The 22,344-nt window shown below is 41.9% G+C and overlaps 1 protein-coding gene across 1 annotated transcript in view; it reads left to right on the top strand.

The window, feature by feature from the left end:
- Positions 1-18,024, top strand: part of PDGFRB (platelet derived growth factor receptor beta) — a 121,767-nt gene extending 103,743 nt beyond the window's left edge. Inside the window, exons 19-23 of the mRNA XM_058167064.1 lie at positions 3,189-3,300; positions 3,525-3,624; positions 3,718-3,823; positions 10,087-10,331; positions 12,078-18,024. Of these exons, the coding sequence (XP_058023047.1) occupies positions 3,189-3,300; positions 3,525-3,624; positions 3,718-3,823; positions 10,087-10,331; positions 12,078-12,183 (669 nt within the window). The 3' untranslated portion in view covers positions 12,184-18,024. The remainder of the gene's footprint in view (positions 1-3,188; positions 3,301-3,524; positions 3,625-3,717; positions 3,824-10,086; positions 10,332-12,077) is intronic.
- The last annotated feature ends 4,320 nt before the right edge of the window (positions 18,025-22,344 follow it).

Raw genomic sequence — 22,344 nt, forward strand, 5'->3', positions numbered from 1 at the left:
TTTGAAATGGATTAATGATTTGGATACGCAACTTACGTTCACATTAGCAGACCTGGCAAGTGTTTTTAGAATTGGATATAGAAGGCAAAATGGTTCTAACAGGAATGTGCTTGTCAGGTTCGCAAATCTTGGTGATAAGTTGGAAGTTATGGCCAAGTTAAGAGAGTTGGGAGATGCTTTGAAGTTTGAAGGGAAGACTATTCAAGTCTTCCCGGATATATCAAGAGAAGAAAGGGCATGGAGATTTTTTTTAAAACCAATTACAAAAGTTTTGAGAGATAATGGAATTAAATACAATTGGAGGCCACCACAACAATTGAATTTTTTTTATAAAGGAAGGATGCGTACAATCACCCCAGATATAGATGCATTATTATATTTACGGGAGCTTGGACTGATTGAGATGGAGGATTTAATGGAGATAAAAGATCAAATGCTTCAGATGGGTGGAACATACGTGGAAACATCAATCTCAGAAGAAGAAAAAGGGGCTATTGGAGGGCAAGACTCTAAAGGGTTAAAGAGGAAAGAAATATCACCTGTGTTGGTTGAACAGAAGAAGAGTCGTGAGGATACAGTAGGAGAAGAAGCAGATAAGAGTCTTGGAAAATATGAAGCTGAATGCGGGTCATCGCTATCTTTTTTTGAGTGATGAATTCAAATAGACAGCCGAAGAAGTGCCCCGGGCATTGGCACGTCCCCTCTCCCCCATTCTCTTTATAGAGGCGAATCCGATGAGGATGTGGGGGAAGAAGATTGTTTGTATTTTATTGTTTGTTTTGTTTTTTGTTTTTTTTTCTGTTTGCTTATTGTTGTTTATATGGTAGTTTAATGTCGGGTGGTGGGGGGCACAGAAAGGAAGATGCGGGGATAGGATTAAAAAATTTATATTTTAAATGGGAGTTATAAAAATAATGTCATGGAATGTGAAGGGTACAGGGAATCAGATTAAAAGAAGAAGATTGGAGCTTAAGATTAAAAGGGATTTACCAGAAATTTTATTTTTACAAGAAACCCATCAGAAATCTGAAGATTCAAATAGAATGTATATAAAAGGTATGCAAATATATGAAAAAGCATTTGGAACTTCAAAAGCTAGAGGAGTTGCAACACTGATATCAGATAGGGTGTACTTTGAAAAACATAAGGTAATTTTGGATGAAGATGGAAGATATGTAATAATTGTTGGAAATTTTAATGAGGAAAAAGTGACACTTGTTAATTTATATTTACCGAATGAAAAACAAAGAGAATTTCTTGAAAAAATAACGAAAATTTTGGAGAATGAAAGTGTAGGGAAAGTAATTGTGGCTGGGGATTTTAATTTAATCAGAGATAAAATAGACAGTACTAATCCCACCCGCTGTGGAGGAGCAAATAAAATGGGGATTTTAAATATGTGGATGCTTCGAAGCGTGGTTGATGTGTGGAGAGAGGTTAAAGGAATTGAGAGAGTATACACTTTTTTCTCTAAGATATATAATACATATTCTAGAATTGATTATATTTTTCTTTCTAAAGATTTGTTGAACAATGTGGATAAGGTAGATGTGGGAATTTTTAAAGATTCTGATCATGCAGAAGTTATGGTGGACTTAGATTTTAATTTTGAGAAAAAAAGAAGCTATTGGAGATATGACGAGAAATTGTATAAAAATGAAAAGGATAAAAAATGGATACTTAAAAAATTGGAGGAAAGTTGGAGATTAAATGATAACGGGGAGGTTAAATTTGAAATTGTTTGGGATGCGATGAAAGCGGTGTTTAGAGGGGAGAGTTCAAATTATCAAGTAGGATACCTGTACCTCGAGAACGTGGATTTTGGCAATCATGAGGATATATCCGAAGACCCAAATCTTCCTTTTATGTATAGCACAAGGGTGTAATAATGTATTTTCTTTTTGTTTGTTTGTTGCAAAAAAAGTAATAAAAATTAAAAAAAAACAAAAACAAAGTATGACCAGAGTCCCAATATGAATCATTTTGCACAGCTGGAAACAGAAGGCACGTCTCTAAATCTCCCTTACCCTGTCACTTTCCCTACTAAATAGGAAACGAAACCCCTAGCTCTTTGCAATTCTTCCTGGAAATTATTATTTTTTTTGTGCTAGTTGCACAACCAAGCTGTCTTTCAGCCTAGAAGATGGTGATTAGAACAGCATGCAAACTGCTAAAGGGAGGGGGAAAAAACCCAGAAGCAGACTGATTTCACATGCCACCGAAAAGCGTAAGCTGGGGAGAGGAATACAGGAAATGATGGTAACAAGCATAATATAGCTGTCCTTCCAGTCCATTTTTTTTCCTATCCAATTCAATGTTACTCCAGATTATTTCAGGCTGTGTTTTTAAATTCTCTAGAATCTCTAGAAGCTCACACTGACTCTTTACGTAGGATAGTCTATAACTAACAGTTCTCAGGATGCATTTCAGTACAAATAAAACCCATTAAAACTAGAAACTATTAAAATAAATAAAACTATTGATAGTTGTCAGTTATTCTGGGAAGCACAAAGAGTTACTTTGCACTTAAGAGGCACCAAAAAGTCTGTGGCTATATTGTCTTTCTAATATTGCATGAATCTCCAATTCTTCCTCACCACACTGTCATATTTCACTATGGAAACAATCCAATACATGTAATATTCACAATGTAAGAAGTGGTCTCTATGTACAAGTTGCTCCATTTGGATGCCTGCAGACTCAAAGATATGGCAAGAAACCAATCAACGTTAGAGGCAGTGTCCTCACTAAAGACCTATTAGCTTTCAATAGGTGGAATTTTCTCCATACATTGTAACTTGTGAAGAAAGTGAGTATTTGAAATTTTTTCTCCTTCCATCTGTGTTTTTGAAATAGCCGTCCTTTCTTTGAATTGGATTTGGGTTGGGACCATCATTTAAATTACTTTTGAACCATTCTCTACATATGAAATTTAGAACTTGGTATTATAGTTAATTACTTGACTAAGTGTTTTACTGCTGATCGGAGTCACACTTGGTCATATTGCAATCATGCTGATCAGGACTTGACTGAGAAGGATTTATAGTTCGTCCTAGGTTCCAAACGAGTTCCATTAACATTCACAGAAAAGTATCATTAGCAAAGTAACCATTCAAAAACCTTCAATGGTCAGTGCTATGGGAAGTTGTTTTTTTTTAAATAAAATCCATTTTACCCTTTTTAAATAGACCTTCTTGCCTTTGAAATGGATGGCCCCTGAGAGCATCTTCAACAACCTCTACACTACCTTAAGTGATGTGTGGTCTTTCGGGATTCTTCTATGGGAAATATTCACTCTAGGTATGTCTCTTTGGTCAGAATTGTGTAACTTAACCTTTGATATATCCTGCTGTCCAATTATTTTGTGTTTAAAATGAAAAACTGTTACTTCTGCAGTCTATCTACATAATCTTCTCTATTTATACTAGTGTTTTCTGTTATCCATTTTTCTGAGAGGAACCACTGTCACTGTGTGAAATGGAGAAAGAAATGGTGGTTGCTTAAGTTCACTCTTTTGTTCTTAGGTGGGACTCCATATCCTGAACTGCCTATGAATGAGCAATTCTATAATGCTATTAAACGTGGCTACCGGATGTCCAAACCTACCCATGCATCCAATGAAATGTGAGTGGTTTGGGTAAACCAATGTCTTTAAGGGAAATGTCATCCGCTTTTCAAGACTCCCAAATCATGAAATCTTCTTTCATATGTTTTTAGCTATGAAATTATGCAGAAATGCTGGGAAGAGAAGTTTGAGATTCGACCTTCTTTCTCTCAACTGGTACTTCTTATGGGGAACCTGCTAACAGACAGCTATAAGAAGGTAAACTAGATTTGACCTGAACAGATAAAGATGATCAGTTTTTAAATCATGATCAGTTTTTAAATCAAAATCTATCTAGATAATATCTTTTCTTTTACCCACAGAACGAATATGGGACTGAGTACTTGTCTCCAAATCTGTTCATTGTTGGCCATTATTTGGGGAAAGTACTGAAAAATAGGTTTCCTGTTGATTTAACACTTTTGATGTGATTCCAATGTTTACTTGCTACCCAGAATTCTAAACCTTAATCTATTGCTCCTCATTGTCATAAACTCTTAAAAGATGTTGGCTTTTGTGCACAATACTCAGTGGTTTAATATTAGAATGATCATGATAAATGGGCCCCCGTTTCAATAAGCAGCTGAACATCCTAATATCTTTTTCTATAAAAAGCATGGTATAATCATAACTAGTAGGTGAAGCCTTACTTTGTTGGGTAAAGGAAGGTGGGGAAATAAAGCAGATATTGGTCTATTTTAAATAAACCAGATATTGTTGTATCAAAATTCTCCAGTTTGGTCTTTTTTGTAATATAATAATGTTTCTAACCACAGATCAGTAGTAGGAACAATAATAGGAATCCTGAGATGTATTGCTATAAATTTGTGGGTTGAATCCTAACTCATTTCTATCATCTGTCTCATTTTGGGGGATTCTCAGGTACCCCTGAAATCTGAAATAAAATAAGTGACAGGAAATAAAAGGGCCATTGTAGAGGTGACACTGAATTAGGAAGGTTTTTTTTATTTATTTTTGCAGCTATTAAACATTTCAATTACTATGAACTGTTTCTATAATCTTAGAAAGTAATGTACAAAATTCAAATCACAATTTGTTGACATTCCTAGAGGCAGTAAAAGACAGCATAAATATTAAATAGTTTTCTACCAAACCTAACATTTGGCATTTTCTGAACTGTTCTGTTACATTCTGGTGACCTCAGGAAGTCAGTCAGTTTGCTCGTGATTCTGAAATAAGTCATGCATGTAGAAGGAAAAGGAATCTGATGAAATATAATGGCTACAGATTGGTGCACCAGACTGCAACCAAGATATGCACTACAGCCCCAGTTTAAACCAGATTTCATGTGACAAATAGCTTCATTCATGGTCCAAAAGCCCTTCAAACCTTTGAAAGATAAAGCTGGCATATCTCAAGTTAGCAAAGTATAGATACAGGACCAAAACGTTTGGCTTATACAATGCATTGGGTTTTGTTTTGTTTTTTAAAAAAGGTAAACACAGTGTGCATGCATAGTCTCCATGTTGAGATGCACTTGACCTTATCATTTACTCATGGAGATACTACAATTTCACATATGTCTAAAATATTCTTCTGCGCATGCGCGTTATGGCGGCAGCGTGCTGAGCTTAGTGGAGACGGCGGCTGGGAGTCCTTGGGCCGCGATGCCGTTCTGCCGACCGCCGGGCTGCTTGGCCTCCGGCTCCTGACTTGTGATCTCTCCGGCCGCCGAGAGTGAGGTCTTTGGACCTCATTGGGCTCTCGGCTGCTGAGTACGGAGCCGGAGTTCTCAAACGAGCAGCGAATGGCGGCGGCCATGTTGGGGGGTGCGAGGAGACGCCCCGGCCTGACTCAGCTGTTTTTCGGCCGTTTTCGGCCGCGGAGAACATCAAAGGCTGTGTGTGCGTGCCGAACACCGACGGAGAACATCGACAGCTGGGTGTTGGGCCGCAGGTAACACCGGTTGCTGGGACGGTACCCTCATGGGCCTGAACATCGCCCCCCCCTCATGGGCCTGAACATCGTTCCTCCCCCACAGCTGACTTTTGGCCATGGCCTGCCAAAATGCCGCAATTATCATCAGCGGCTTGCCTTTTTTGGGGTTGCTCTCTCCATCAGCGACTGATAGGCGGCCTGGCCTGGACATTTTCAACAGCGGCACGCTGGTGCCATATTGGGCCCAGCGGTATAATCTGGCGGTTTAGTGGTGGCGGCATGGATGGCATTGACGGCACCGGCGCTATAAATGTCGTTCCAATCACCGTACTGCACGGGTCTTTGCCCCATGATGGTGCGTTGCCGGGAATCCGAGGGAGACCTTTTCATTCTGGCTGCCGACTTTTTCAGCTTAGCAGCCGAGGGAACAACCGAGGGAATATTGCTATACCAACTTCTGAGAGGGAGGCCATTGGATTTGGGCCGGACCTCCGGATCCCTTGGTTGTTCTGGACCCTTTGGATTTTGGGTTGTTTCTTCTGGTCCCACGGATTTCTATGGACTATGACCCATACGGTTGACTATTTAATGTCGGGTCTTGGTGAACTATTGGTACGACTGGAACATCTCCGCCAGCTAGGGATGGACACTCTTCTGCTGTTTTATCGATTATTTCTCCATGAGATACTCGTCTGCCGAACTATTACGACTGCGAGGTTCCCCCGCCTTGCAGGAATGGCCCTCCAAGTTATCGAGGGCTTACCTTAACGAAGGGTCTTGGGACCCAGAGAGGTGGCATGTGGCCAAGAAGAATTTGTGGGGATTTTTAAATAGATTTTTAAATAAGGGTTTCTTAAGGGGGGGGAGGGATATGACGGGTGGGGGAAAGAACCCGTCGGGGAGGGATCCAGCCCCTGTGCTTGTTCGCGGCATTATGGCATCTGGTCTGAAGGCGGGGGGGAGGGTTCTGTTCCAGGATTAGAGGGTTGTTCAATCTGTACGGTAAGTGGGGGAGGCAGATATGGTGGGGGGGGGGGCGTATCGAGTGTTGGGAACATGTGCTCGATGTTTGAAAGCAATCACATGCTCCGGCCCCTCAGTCCCTATCTGTTCCTTGGGCAGCCATGATCCTCAGAGCTTGGATCTTCGGTTGATGTTATGTAATGCCCGGTCCGTGGTCAATAAAGCTCCCCTGATTTGCGATCTTATTCAGGGGGAGTCCGCGGACCTTATGAGCATTACGGAGACCTGGTTGGGTCCAGGGGGGGGGTTCCCCTTGTTGAGCTGTGCCCTCCGGGTTTCCAAGCATTTCATCAACCGAGGGCCCAAGGTAGGGGTGGGGAGATGGCGGTTGTCATTAAGGAAGATCTAGAGCCGAGGGAGGCCACTGTTCCTCAGATTGCCGGCTGTGAATCCCTCTATGTGAGGTGGGGCCATAGGAATCAGTTGGGCTTGTTGATCGCGTACCTGGCTCCTTGCTGCGTGACCACAGCCCTGCCCGAGCTGTTGGAGGTACTTGCCGGTGTGGCATTTGAGACCCCCAGACTTATAGTCATGGGGGATTTCAACCTGCCATCGACTGGCTTGTCATCAACTGCAGCTCGGGAGTTCCAGGCTTCCATGACGGCCTTGGACCTGATTCGAGTAAATGATGGCCCTACGCACATGGGAGGAGGCACGCTGGATCTAATTTATATCTCTGGACAGTGGTTAAATGATCTGGAATTAGATGATTTAGTAACAGAACCGATGTCATGGTCAGATCATTTTCTCCTTCGCCTAGACTTCCGAACCGCCACCCACCATCGCAGGGAGACAGAACCTATACCTTGGTTCCGTCCCAGGCGCCTGATGGACCCTGAGAGGTTCCTGACGGAGCTTGGGCCATTCCCTGAGGATCTGGCCCACGGCTCGGCTGAGGAACTAGTTGTGGCCTGGGAACAGGCCGCGGCTGGGGCCTTGGACCGTGTCGTGCCTTTGCGGCCTCTGACCCGGCGTAGATCTCGTCCGGCCCCTTGGTTTTCCGAGGGGCTGAGGGAGATGAAACACCAGAGAAGTCGCCTAGAGAGTACTTGGAGGTCCAGTCATTCCGAAGCTGATTGGACACTAGTTAGGTCCTATTCTAGGACCTACCTAGTGGCAATGAGGGAGGCAAGGCGTTCCTACGCTTCCACCCTCATTGCGTCGGCAGATAACCGCCCTGCCGCCCTGTTTCGGGTGACCCGCTCCCTCCTTCATCAGGAGGTGCGGGATGACCCTTTGCAGGGACGTGCCGAGGAGTTTAGTGGTTATCTATACGATAAAATCGCTCAGCTCCGGGATGGTCTGGACCGAAATTGGGATGATCCAAGCGAGAGGGAGGAGGCACGTCTTGTTGAGTCTGTTTGGGATGAGTTTGACCCTGTGGCTCCCGAGGACGTGGACAGGTTGTTGGGGAGGCTCCACGCCACCACATGTTTACTGGACCCGTGTCCTTCCTGGCTGGTACTGGCCACTCAGGAGGTGACACGAGGCTGGCTCCAGGGGATTATCAACGCTTCTTTGTTGGAAGGGATTTTCCCTGCCACCTTGAAACAGGCAGTGGTGAGACCCCTCCTCAAGAAGCCCAGCTATTTTGGGTAATTATCGTCCGGTCTCCAACCTTCACTTTGTTGCGAAGGTTGTAGAGAGTGCTGTGGCGTGGCAGCTACCCCAATACCTGGATGAAGCTGTCTATCTAGACCCGTTCCAGTCTGGCTTCCGACCCGGATACAGCACGGAGACAGCTTTGGTCGCGTTGGTGGATGATCTCTGGAGGGCCAGGGACAGGGGTTATTCCTCTGCACTGGTCTTATTAGACCTCTCAGCGGCTTTTGATGCCATCGACCATGATATCTTGCTCCGCCGGTTGGGGGGATTGGGAGTGGGAGGCACCGTTTATCGGTGGTTCTCCTCCTATCTCTCCGACCGGTCGCAGACAATGTTGACAGGGGGGCAGAGGTCGGCCGCGAGGTGCCTCACTTGTTGCGTGCCACAGGGGTCGATCCTCTCGCCCCTTCTGTTCAACATCTATATGAAGCCGTTGGGTGAGATCATCAGTGGCTTTGGGGTGAGATATCAACTGTACGCTGATGATACTCAGCTGTACTTTTCCACCCCAGGCCACCCCAATGAAGCTGTTGAAGTGCTGTCCCAGTGTTTGGAAGCCGTACAGGTCTGGATGGGGAGAAACAGGCTCAAGCTTAATCCCTCCAAGACGGAGTGGCTGTGGATGCCGGCACCCCGATTCAGTCAGCTGCAGCCGCAGCTGACTGTTGGAGGTGAGTTATTGGCCCCAAAGGATAGGGTGCGCAACTTAGGTGTTCTCCTGGATGAACGGCTGTCATTTGAAAATCATTTGACGGCCGTCTCCAGGAGGGCCTTCCACCAGGTTCACCTGGTTCGGCAGTTGTGCCCCTTCCTTGATCGGGATGCCTTGTGCACAGTCACTTATGCGCTCGTTACCTCCCACTTGGATTATTGTAATGCTCTCTACATGGGGCTCCCCTTGAGGTGCACCCGGAGGCTTCAGTTAGTCCAGAATGCAGCTGCGCGGGTGATAGAGGGAGCTTCGCGTAGCTCCCGTGTAACACCGCTCCGGCGCAGACTGCACTGGCTACCTGTGATCTTTCGGGTGCACTTTAAGGTTTTGGTTACTACCTTTAAAGCGCTCCATGGCTTAGGGCCTGGGTACTTATGGGACCGCCTGCTGTTACCTCATGCCTCCCACCGACCCGTACGCTCACACAGAGAGGGACTTCTCAGGGTGCCGTCCGCCAAGCAATGTCGACTGGTGGCCCCCAGGGGAAGATCCTTCTCTGTGGGGGCTCCCACCCTCTGGAACGAACTTCCCCCGGGTTTACGCCAAATACCTGACCTTCGGACCTTCCGCCGCGAATTGAAAACACATCTATTTATTCGCGCGGGGCTGGCTTAAATTTTATTGGTTTTAAATTTTCTATCATTAATTTTAAGGGTTTTTTTAGTTTTTATATATTTTAAAGTTTTTAGGCCAACTATGTAATAAGTTTTTTAATTTGCATTTTAATTGTATATTGTACTGTTTGTTTTATCTTGGCTGTACACCGCCCTGAGTCCTTCGGGAGAAAGGCGGTATAAAAATCGAATAAATAATAATAATAATAAATAAATAAATAAATCTACTTAAAAGTAAGATCCATCCATTTTCAGTAACCATGAATTCTAAATCTTTGGAATTGCAGTGATAATATATTCACTATTACTGCAACGTCCAGATCAGTGGTGGGTTGCTACCAGTTTGCTCCAGGTCGGTGAACTAGTAGCGGCGGCAGCAGGAGGCTCCACTCACCTGCCCGGATGCTTCTGTGCATGTGCAGACGCTTCTGTGCATGCACAGAAGCATCGCACACACAAGCACATGTGCGCCCACGAGCAAACTAGTAGCAACGGGTTTTGAAACCCACCCCTGGTCCAGATGTATTATAACTCACGTATAAAACATTGTTCAATGTAGAGCTCTGTAGATGAACAGGTGTATGATCTCATCCATTCTTTCTATTCTTATTGCCTCTGCATGTGAGCAGAAGTATCAACAGGTCAATGAAGAGTTCCTGAAAAGTGATCACCCTGCTATTATGCGTACAAGGCCCAGGAACACAGGATTCAGTCCTTCTAGGTCCACTGCAAGTGACAGTGTCAGTTCAAGTTCTGTCCTCTATACAGCTGTGGAGCAGGATGGAGTGGACAACGATTACATCATTCCTTTACCTGATCCTAAACCAGAGGGAGACAATAATAACCCCCCGGAGGCCTCTAGCAGCAGAGCAAGGTTAGAATATTTTTAACTTATATCACCTACCATGACATTATTCCGTCCCAACTGCTTGTTCTCTTGACTAGGAAAATATAATATGAAAAATATTGTTGAAAAGAATTTTAAGGCCTGCAGAATGCCTTCTCTTGAAGAATATATTCATTAAATAACCCCTCTAAATTATCTTCTAGAAATGTATTTCTTTTTCAAAATTAGAGCAGGTTTTCCTGAATTTTTCTGTCATCTTGCATCACTGGTTCCAAAATCAAACTGGATAACGATGACTGTGATGATAATAATGAAGATGATTCCTGCCAAAAACGAAACAGGAATTAACAAATCTGGAAATTGATTTCGACTGGTGGCCCTATATGCAAATTCAGACGAGGTATAAGAAAGATGCAGAAAACTGTGGGTTTTATAGTGAACCACAAGAATTGGACAGGATACTACAGGTGACAGATGAAAAATTGATAAAAAATTTTTTACAACTACTTATTGAGGTTTAAAATGGAAGAAGAAATGGTAAAAGAAAATATGTTAACCTGGGCAAAAAAATTTCGGCTTTACCATAGAATTAGACAATTGGGAAAAGCTATGGAAAATTATAAACTGACAATGTCAGCAGCATATAGAGAAAACGTATATAAAATGTTCTATAGATGGCACATATTACCAGGAAGGCTAGCAAAAATGTTCCCAAATAGGTCACCAGAATGTTGGAAATGTAAACAGACACAGAGAACATGCTAACATATGCGGTGGACCTGTCCTTCAGCAAAAAAGTAGTGGATAAGGATAAAAAGGTGATTAGAGGAAATGATAAAACAGCAAATAGATTTAAAACTAGAGCTATTTTTATTAGGCCTGTTGACAGGGAAATATGATAAAAAAAGCCAATACTTAAATGTTACATGTAATAACAGCGGTTAGAATTGTACATGCTCAAAACTGGAAAAATGGAAATATACCCTCTGAGGAAATGGAAATAAAGAAAATATTAGACTGTGCTGAGATGGATAGGTTGACAATGGAAATTAAAGATAAAGGGAAAACAGAACACTATCTAATTTGGGATGTATGGTACAATTAGTTGGAAAGTAGATGCCAAGATTAGAGAAGTAACAATGAAAGATTATCAACCGACTAGAATTTAGAAATAAATATAAGTATAATGATAGACAGAATGTTTATTGTAAATAATATTATGGTAGGATGTTATAAAAATGTAAAATGTAAAATAAAATACATAGAATGATAATTATATAGAGATTTGTGTTAGAAATATGGAAACAATAGCTATGAATATGATACTGCATATTAAAAAACATAATAGAATGTATAATGTAAAAGAAAAAAAATGTTGATGCATACCGGTTTATCGCTGCTGAAAAGTTTGAAACTGTGATGTAAAATGAAGAAAACTGTATAATAAATATTATATATATATAATATGAAAAATATTGTTGAAAAGAATTTTAAGGCATGCAGAATGCCTTCTCTTGAAGAATATATTCATTAAATAACCCCTCCAAATTATCTTCTAGAAATGTATTTCTTTTTCAAAATTAGTGCAGGTTTTCCTGATTTTTTCTGTCATCTTGCATCACTTGGCTCCAAAATCAAACTGGACAATGATGATTCTGATGCTAATGATTGTGATGATGGGGACAATGAAGATAATGATGATTCATGCCATTCAACTATGTCTACCGCAATTGAATGGCCCTAATTCTTACTCTCTTTCTTTCTCAATTTTAGTTCAACCCTGAATGAAGCAAACACTTCATCTACTATATCTTGTGACAGTCCTTTAGCCCCCGAGCAAGAAGAAGAACAAGCATCTGAATTAAAATCAGATTGCTAGGGTTACCAGTGCTCTGTGTTCCTGTATATGCTAGTACTGGGGAATTCCACCCAATGGGAAAACGTGCATATCCCCTTTCATTCAATCATATCAAAATGCAGTTGCAGCTTGTCCCTCCTTCATCTGTAACCTAAAACAGAAGCCTGGAATTATCGAAAGAGGTCTTTTCTGAGACCAGGAGTATCAGAATAGGACCGCAGACTAAATCAGAACAATTCAAGTCAGTATTGTGTGATAATTCATTGTGGCTTCTGAACTGGGATTATGCTTTTTTTCAACCTTTAATTCAGAATTTGCTCTTCGTCACAGTATGCATTGGTTCATCATCATGTTTCCACCTGCTAAATCAGAATATCAGAAGAAAATCTATGACATATTATCTTCACTTAATAGCCACAATAATTTCTGGATGAACCGGCTCTCCCCGTCACAAAAGCACGTCTCCCACAAGGTCAAGCAAAAGAGTCTACCAGGTTCAATTGGGACAAATCAAATGCCTTTTGATTCTTGCAACTTTACTTGACCGTTACTCGCTTACTGGATTATCAAGTGATGCTTTTAAAAATGTATCCTTAGAAAGGAGAGAAAATGGGCAAATGGACTGGTAAAATCCAGTGGAGAAACGCTCGAGACTCAGAAAAGTTTGGTCCATTGTTTAAGATTTATAATTACTGAACTTCAAGCTCAGACATTTAAGCTGGAGCCTGCCTTTCTTCTTAAATCTCCCACGTCTTTCATTACAGCATTCCAAGGTAAATGCTGATTCCGCAGCAGCCCAGGCAGTAGCTGAGGCCAGTAGCTAAAGCAGCATTTTTTGTGAAGAAAAAAAAAAAATACAGAGTGCATGGAGACTCATCTAAAGATTCAGCCGAGGGATCAAAAGGAACAATCAATGTTACATTTCCAGCAGACTGCCTTTTCATTGGATGAAATGAAGAGATTAAAAAGGAACGCTTGGGTTTATCCAAGACCGTAAGAGGATGAAAAATGGATCATACATTTTTTCCTCTTTCTGCTTGTGCACTTTGTAAGCAAAAAGCCTCACTGCCTAATTGGCAGCTATATCTTTGGTTTATTTCAGAGGGTTATTAGTAACTGCCATTGTATTCTGTTGGATCCTAGAGGTATTCAGTTGAAACGGATAGATCTTGGAAAATATGGTTGGATCTAATTGGTCTTTGATGGGACTTTTAACAACTAATACAAAATTCTAAGGCTGTAGGGCTGGTTGGGAACTTGAAAAACTTTCCCAGGATGCAGAAATAATGTTATTGTGGCCAGTTATTTCTAGCAATTGGACTTCATTATCATTATTTAGTCTTTCTGAGGCTGGAGACAGCACTTAATAACTTTGGGCTGCAATATCCACTGCCCAAAATACCCTTCCAGCATGCTCAAAAGTGGATCTACTTACTATGCAGAAAAATCTAGGAGATTTAGGTTCCGTACCAGTTCCTATGTGTCTTACCCTACATAAATTGGAGTCTCCCACCATTCATTTAGTGCCCTATCTGTAATAATATGGCACAATGATGAGGATTGCTTTGGCTGTGGCTGCCATCTTGCCTTTTTTAATCCACTGACGATACCTCGGTACTCCCCATTGGCTGCTACTTAGGTTTAATGAGCAGGCAGATGAAATGCTTTTGCGCATTTCATGTCTCCTTTGCTCTGCACAATGCAAACATGTATTCCAGTTTTGCTTCACTCAGAAAGCAACTTATTATAAAAAAGCTTTTTAAAAAATTCTAGTGTCCTCTTTTCTACCAGAGGTAATTCTAAAGTGCCTCATTATCCTCTTTAAAAAAAAAATTTAGCTACTTTTAATCACATTGTATTAATAGTAGAACAGGTATATTATATACCTATAGTTAGAGTATGTGTGCGTGTGTATCATACAGATAGATAGGAGGGTATATATAGCGATTATTTTCCTCTGGTCGATCGATTTAACAATTTTCCATTTTTGAAATAATATTCATATTTACCTCCTTAGTTTTTCTGAGCGTTATATTTGGGGTTGGTTTTTTTTAAGGCACAGTCAGAGTATTTGTTATAAACATTTAGTTGATGTGGCAAAAATAGAGTTAGGGAATGTTTGCAGGCAAACATGCCAATTTAAAGTCCAGTGTTACAATAGCTAAAATGAATTATTCTATAAATTATGGCCAGTACTATGTCTATCTCCTTCAAATATATTATATACTTTTTTCAATCAGCTTTTAAAATTATTTTGTGATAACATTTTCTAATTATCACCCAACTGATTATATTGTCTATTGAAAATACAAAAAGCATCAAGCCTCTAATTGTATCATAAGGTTTCTGAGAAGAGAACCCATAGTTAGATCTCTAATATGCTTTTTAGTCTTTAATAATATAGCATCACTACAACTTACTCCTACATTCCTAAATGTTTTATTTTTATGATATACATTTTTTATTTTTAGCCTACTTTGTTGTACAGGCAATTATAGAGTTTTTCAAATGAATCACACATTGCACATTTGTCACAAACTATCATTTCAGTGGTCAAATAGTTTAGTTCCCAGGTAGGCCACCTGCTTTTAGGGGAGGTCAGGATCCATTCTTTACATCTTTTCTTAAAATAATAAGGAGGCAGGTCAAAAGTTAGACAAAATTATGGGCTAGAATGGGATGGGATGAGATATCGGTGTAAGTTTGCTTAGCTTTTTAAGAACGCAGGGCCAGATACAATTCACAACAGTATTAGTTCAGATGATTTTTTTTTAAAAAAAACTTTAACAGTTTCCTTGACTGGAAACTGTTGCCTTTCCGTGCACTGAACTGAACAGTTTTTCAGCTGCACTTCTTGGGGTTTAAGTGCTTTAGGTAAAATTGTTTGTATGTTGCCTTGACTTCCTAAAGAAAAGATGTGATATAACTGTAACAAATAAATACATACTAATAATTGGAGACTCTCCAATTTTCAGTCACATCCCGTGAAAAGGCTACAACCTGAATTATAATGAATAGGGATGTAACTAATGAGAAAGAGACATGTTTATGGCACCTATTAATGGTGGTAGAATTAAAAGAATATGGAGGAATATAATTTATTTATTAAATTTAACATAACATAACATAACAACAGAGTTGGAAGGGACCTTGGAGGCCTTCTAGTCTAGTCCATTTGTTTGTCATCCACAACATATAGAGCATTCCATCCTCATCACCATTTCGTAGTGTGATGTACTAGTACATTATTTTCGGAAACATTTGTTGATCTAAGGTAAAGACTGGTTTTCTTCCGTAGAAGACTGTTCTGCTGCTGCTGCTTCTCCCCACTCAAAAGCTAAATGGCAGATAATCTGTCAGAATTGTCCCACTCACACTGATGGTCCCAGGATGGTCCCACTCACACTAGGGGAAACACTCTGGACTTGATTTTTGTCTCTGGACTGTGGTTGAATGATCTAGAATTAGGGGATTTAGTTATTCAACCCTTGTCATGGTCTGATCATTCGCTCCTTCGGCTGGACTTTCAAACCACCAACCCACACCGCAGGGAGACGGAACCGACTCATTGGTTCCGTCCCAGGTGCCTGATGGACCTGGAGAGGTTTCTGACGGAGCTTGGGCCATTTCCTGAGGACCTGGCTCACGGCTCGGCTGAAGAACTTGTCGCCGCCTGGGAAAGGGCGGCGGCGGGGGCCTTGGACCGCGTCATGCCTTTGCGGCCTCTGACCCGGCGCTGATCTCGACCGGCTCCTTGGTATTCTGAGGAGCTGAGAGAGATGAGGTGCCGGAAAAGATGCCTAGAGAGTGGTTGGAGGACCAGCCATTCTGAATCTGATCGAACACTAGTAAGGTCTCATATTCAGACCTACCTAGTGGCGATAAGAGCGGCGAAACGTGAGTATTTTTCCGCTCTTATTGCATCGGCAGATAATCACCCAGCCGCCCTGTTTAGGTTGACCCGCTCCCTTCTTACTCAGGGAGCTAGGGAGGACCCCTTGCAAGGACGTGCTGAGGATTTTGGACAATATCTGCATGATAAAGTCGCTCAGGTCCGATATGGGCTGGACTCAAACGGTAGATTCGGGCAGGATGACGGAGGTGGATCTTGAGGATGTCATCTGGGAGGAGTTCGATACTGTGGCTCCGGAGGACATGGACAGGATATTGAGGAGGCTGAATGCAACCACATGTTTATCGGACCCGTGTCCCTCCTGGTTGGTACTGGGCGCACAGGAGGTTACACGAGGCTGACTTCAGGGAATTGTTAATGCTTCTTTGAGGGGGGGTGTCTTCCCTACTGCCTTGAAAGAGGCGGTGGTGAGACCCCTCCTCAAGAAGCCCTCCCTGGATCCAGCTGTTTCAGCGAACTATCGTCCGGTCTCCAACCTTCATTTTGTGGCGAAGGTTGTTGAGAGTGTGGTGGCGCATCAGCTCCCTCAGTACCTGGATGAAACTGTCTATCTTGACCTGTCCCAGTCCGGTTTCCGGCCTGGATACAGCACAGAGATGGCATTGGTCGCGTTGGTGGATGATCTTTGGAGGGCCCGGGACAGGGGTTGTTCCTCTGCCCTGGTCCTATTAGATCTCTTAGCGGCTTTTGATACCATCGACCATGGTATCTTGCTGCGACGGCTGGAGGGGTTAGGAGTGGGGGGCACTGTTTTTCGGTGGTTCTCCTCCTTCCTTTCTGACCGGTCGCAGATGGTGTTGGCAGGGGGCGCAGAGATCGGCCACGAGGCGCCTCTTATGTGAGGTGCCACAGGGGTCGGTTCTCTCACCTCTCCTGTTCAGCATCTATATGAAGCCGCTGGGTGAGATCATCCTTGGTTTTGGGGTGCGGTGTCACCTGTACGCTGATGATACACAGCTGTACATTTCCTCCCCTAACCACCCCAACAAAGCCGTTGAAGTGATGTACCGGTGTCTGGAGGCCGTGCGGATCTGGATGGGGAAAAACAGGCTCCGACTCAACCCTTCCAAGACCGAGTGGCTGTGGATGCCGGCATCCCGGTACAGTCAGCTGATTCCATCGCTGACTGTTTGGGGGCGAGCCATTGGCCCCCACGGAGAGGGTCCACAATTTAGGCATTCTTCTGGATGCACGGCTGTCATTAGAAGAGCATATGATGGCCGTCGCCAGGGGAGCTTTTTATCAGGTTCGCCTGATACGCCAGTTGCGTCCCTTCTTAGATCGGGATTCCCTATGCACAGTCACTCACGCCCTCGTCACTTCCCGCCTGGACTACTGCAACGCTCTCTACATGGGGCTCCCACTGGTTCAGAATGCGGCCACGCGGGTGATAGAGGGAGCAACTCAAGGCTCCCATATAACACCTCTCCTGCGCAGGCTGCACTGATTTCCGGTGGTCTTCCAGGTGCAATTCAAGGTGTTGGTTACCACCTTTAAAGCGCTCCATAGCATAGGACTGGGTTATTTACGGGAGCGCCTGTTGCTACCGGTGGCCTCCCATCGACCAGTGCGCTCCCATAGGGAGGGTCTCCTCAGGGTGCCATCGGCCAGACAATGTCGGCTGGCAACCCCCAGGGGGAGGGCCTTCTCTGTGGGGGGCTCCAGCCCTTTGGAACAAGCTACTTCCAGGGATACGCCAACTCCCTGACCTCCGGACCTTCCGACGTGAGCTGAAGACGTTTTTGTTCCATCGCGCAGGACTGGCCTAATAGTTTTTTAATGGGGATTTTTTATTGGATTTTTACAGTTCTTAGCCAAATTTGAATTAGTCTTTTAAATTTGTTTTTAATTTTTGTATCTGTTGTTTTATCTGGCTGTAAATCGCCCTGAGTCCTTTGGGAGAAGGGCGGTATAGAAATCAAAATAATAAATAAATAAATAAATAAATAGGGGGAAAAAACTGGTAAGAATCTCCCTTCCCCTAACTCCAAATTATTAGGTGCTATGCTTTTTTTCAAATGCTTCCATTCATTCTGATTTGCTAGGTCTCCTACCCCAAATGACACCAAGCCCTCCCAGTTCTAGCTTGTCCTCCTGAAGTTTAGATGAGTGAGCAATGTTGAGGAGTCCTTCACGTTGGCTAGATGGAGAGGAGAAAGCAAGAGTCGATTAACCAAAGGCCTTTATCCTGTCATGAACTTAATAGCCATAATTTGACCTAAGATAATAATATAATATTTTTAAACAGAAACATTCACTATGGTACTTTTATATTGCTGATAATTGGCTTGCTTGGTTATTGGGTTTGATTGTGAGTTTGTTTTTATATGTTTGCTTGTTTTGATAATATTAAGAAGAGTGAATCAAATCCAACAGTTTCTGTCTTGAATGAAACATGATAAACTTGGAATGTCTATCAATTTTTGCTTGGTGGTTTCATCTTTATTAATTTTCCATCTTTCTATAGTGTTTTAACCTACAATTGTTGCAATATAGCTCATATATAAATACGTATCTTTCTACATCCAGCAACCACTATTAGCCAGATTTCATAAAAAATATTGTCACACTAGTGTTATTTTCAAAATAAATAAATAACATTTTTATTAATGATGCATATACAATTTTTATTACTTGTCTTTCCTTTTCCTTTGGATTGTATTGGTTATATTCACTGGAAGAAATTGGATAGGGTAGAGTTTTGCTTTTTTATTGTATAATTTAGTGTACAGTAGACCATTGACAAAAATGCAATGCATTGTCCAATTTCCATAAAGCCTTTTTGTAGGTTAAAGCATGGGGAATACAATGCAATTAATTGTTCTCATGGAAGTTGGCTGGTTATTGGCATTTAAAGCCTTGATCCTGCAAAGTAAGTAAGCCTTTCAACAGCATTTTGAATTCTAAATCAAGCAAGTGAGGAGATCAGGGGGGATTGGAAAATCAATTTCTTCACTTTGGTTTATTCATTATTATAGATGTCTTAAAGTGGGAATCCTTTCTCAATTCACATTATTCACAGGCATAATCTTATTCAGCAATTTACTCATTCCAAACTGAAATTTCTTTTCCACTTTAGAATTAAATCAGAGAAGGTATAATTTCAACAGCATGAAGATCCTTTGAACAATTTTCAATTTTTTGGAGCTGATTCTCATGTTACTCTACAATGAGTACAAGAGGAAATGGACCAAAGCAAGGGGTTTATAACTGCCATTGTCAGATAAACTTTTGAAGCAGCAGTCTATAAATCATTGATCATTGTCTCTGCATGTTCATCTTTGTCTGTAATGTTTTAAACTATAGTGCCATACATTTCCTTCCTGCTTTGATAATATGTTTTACAATTCTAAATAAGGGAAGTTGAGATTAAATATGGATTCAGAAGATTTAGGCCAAATGGGAAAGTACAGAGGATGTAACCAAGCTAACATATTTTGTTCATGTTTTCTAGTGAGAATCATACCAATAATTGATCCTATATGCATTTACGTCTTGAAGTTTTCATACAAATTTCAATCACCTAAATTATTGAATTATCTAGATTATCATTGCATGAAGCTATCTTCCACTTAGTATAACTTCTTTCCTTTTTTAAAAAAAAAATCTTGAATATTTCTTTAGTTTTTTTCTCTGATAGTCTAACTTAGAAATTTGCATAATTCCCATTTTTTCAAAATTTTGTCACAAGATCCTCCTCAGAGATAGTTTAATATGTGCAACAGGAAAAAATTATCAAAAAGTCAATCAAGTTCACAGGACCAAAAGTCGAAAGTAGAATAAGCATTAAGAGGCACTTTCTTTCTAATGCCATGTTTTATTGACTGTAGACTAGACAATGGAAATAAATATTAGGTGCTATTTGTCTATATGAAGTGGCACTGTTCCTTTTCAGAATACTTCAATATGTTTAAAACCAAGGGTGGGCTGCTGGGGGTTTGCAGGGGTTCAGGAGAACCTATACCTAAGATTCTGTGCAGTTCGGAGAACCCCCAAATCCCACTCCTGGCTGGCTCCGCCCTTCCCAGGAGCCCCCACGCAGCCTGTTTTGGATGCAGGTAAGTGTAGGGTATGCAGAGGCTCAGGGAGGGTGAAAAATGGGCCTACTGGAATTTCAGGAAGGTCAGAAATGGGCCCATTTCCAACCTCCAGAGGGCCTCCGGAGCCTGGGGAGGCCATTTTTGCCCTCCCAGAGGCTCAAGGAAAGTCTCCAGAGCCCAGGGAGGGCTCTGCACCCATCATGGTTCAGGAGGCCGACTAGGCCATGCCCACCATGGACACGCCCACCCAGCAACCAGACACAGAACCCCTTGCTAAAATGTTTAAAGCCCACCCATTTAAAACCAGTGGAAAAATGCAAACAACATTTTACACAAAGCTGCCAATATAATCAAAATGTATCTTACAGAGCATGTATGAACTGAATGGCGGTACTAAATGCAGTGAAATATCATTAGTACATTAGAACCAAACTATTGTACATTGCGTGCAACAGTCCAGATTTCCATTCTTTATGGAGTCATGGACGTGTTCAGCTTTCCCCAGGGCTGGAGAATAGGTTGACTTGTCTGTCATTTGCATAGCAGGAGCCCTTGAAATTCCAGAGCCAACCAAGGAGGAAGAACACAAGTCAGAATAATTTCAGGTAAGAATTGGAGGGTAAAAATGGTAGTACCCCACATATATTTCCACAAATGTCTTCATCGAAGCAGTATGAATAGTGCAGCCCTGAAGTCTGGGCTTTGCCAGCAGGGCTGGGGAACCCATTGTGGGATGGAGGAGCCCATGAAATGGCTCATCTGACTTTGCATCATTGGGGGGGAGTTACTTTTTAAAATTATTTTTATTTTTTATACTGTGTTTTTACTGCTTGTAAGTGCCTAGAGTCGCTGTGAGCAAGTGGGCGGCCATATAAATTTCCCAGTTAAATAAAAATGCGGCGTGTGTCTGATTTTCCTTTCAAGTATTACTTTTTAGCATTCTTGGAAGTCTGCCATACAAAGGAGCTAAACCAATTCCAAATGACAACCATCTTTCATATCCTCATGACATGCGGGGCTTCCAAAGGATTCGTGTGCTGGGCTAATTTAGAACTGAACGAGCTCCTGGCTCCAGAAAAAATGTTGCAGGACAAAAGCAACAGGGAAACAGCATCTTTGCTTCTGTGGTCACCCCTTGGCAGAAGAAATCCTGGCTCCATGGGATACTTCTCTCCTAGGTGTGAGGAGCCATAGAAGTGAAACTGCTTCTCCTCTGGGATGTTCTTAGAAATTGTTCTCTTGCCCTTGCATATTAGCCATCTTCATTTTCCTCCTCCTTCCCCCATTAAAGGCAAACAAAGCAAGAGAAGGGGACAAATTAGTGGCCATATTTTAGTTTTCTCCCATTGGCTAGGTAGAGGGAATACTGGAAGTTCAAGGAGAGGAGGGTGAGTATTACACAGCTGCCTAGCCAAATTCTTAAAAGACGAGAGACAAATGGAGAATTGGGGCAAATGAAGCAGTAGAAAGTGTAGAAAGCATTTTAGTTAAGTCAGCCAATCCAGGCACTTACAAAGGGAACTGACACTCAGTTCTCCTGAGCTAGATTTATGCATTAAGCACTACCCCAATTTTTTTTTTAAATTGGTTGAAAAAGTAGGGGTTTTTTTCTTACAGTTTGAACAAGGAATACATTTTTTCTTTCTTATAGTCTTCCCCTAAATGCTAATAGAGTTGAAAGATAAAAGGAAACTAATTAAGGTACAAATATGTAATATTAACCTGTATATAAGTCTTTCATTAAGTCACATTTTTATCAGCAAAGTACCATTTTTACGTTGTAAACTTTTCAAATGTTTTTAAAATGAAAGGAAACTGTTGTTTGTGATCTTTGTTGCTCATCCTTAGAATTGTGGGTTAACATTTCTCACAGTTTTTTCTGCACATAAAGGTAACACTGTTAGCAGAAAATATTAATATGCTTAGCGTAATCCCAGGGCAGAGAGAAAGAGCTTGGTTGTGGCACCAAGAGGAGCGAGAGAGCCAGCTATAGGCAAGAGGATAAACTAAAGGACATGGTGGGAGCAGGTGACAAATGGATAGCTCTAGTTATTGAGCAGATGACAGACCATTGGGATGAATGGAAGGTAAGTCTGGAACCTCACAAATAGATTTACTTGTAACATTAATGGTGCATTTAAATACTTCTCTCAACCTAGGTTCACTCCAGATATGGGCATTTCAGTTCTCACAATTCCCTAGCCAGCAAGACTAGCCAATCCATACCTC

This window comes from Ahaetulla prasina, chromosome 2 (assembly GCF_028640845.1).
Source record: "Ahaetulla prasina isolate Xishuangbanna chromosome 2, ASM2864084v1, whole genome shotgun sequence".
Classification (NCBI taxonomy): Eukaryota; Metazoa; Chordata; class Lepidosauria; order Squamata; family Colubridae; genus Ahaetulla; species Ahaetulla prasina.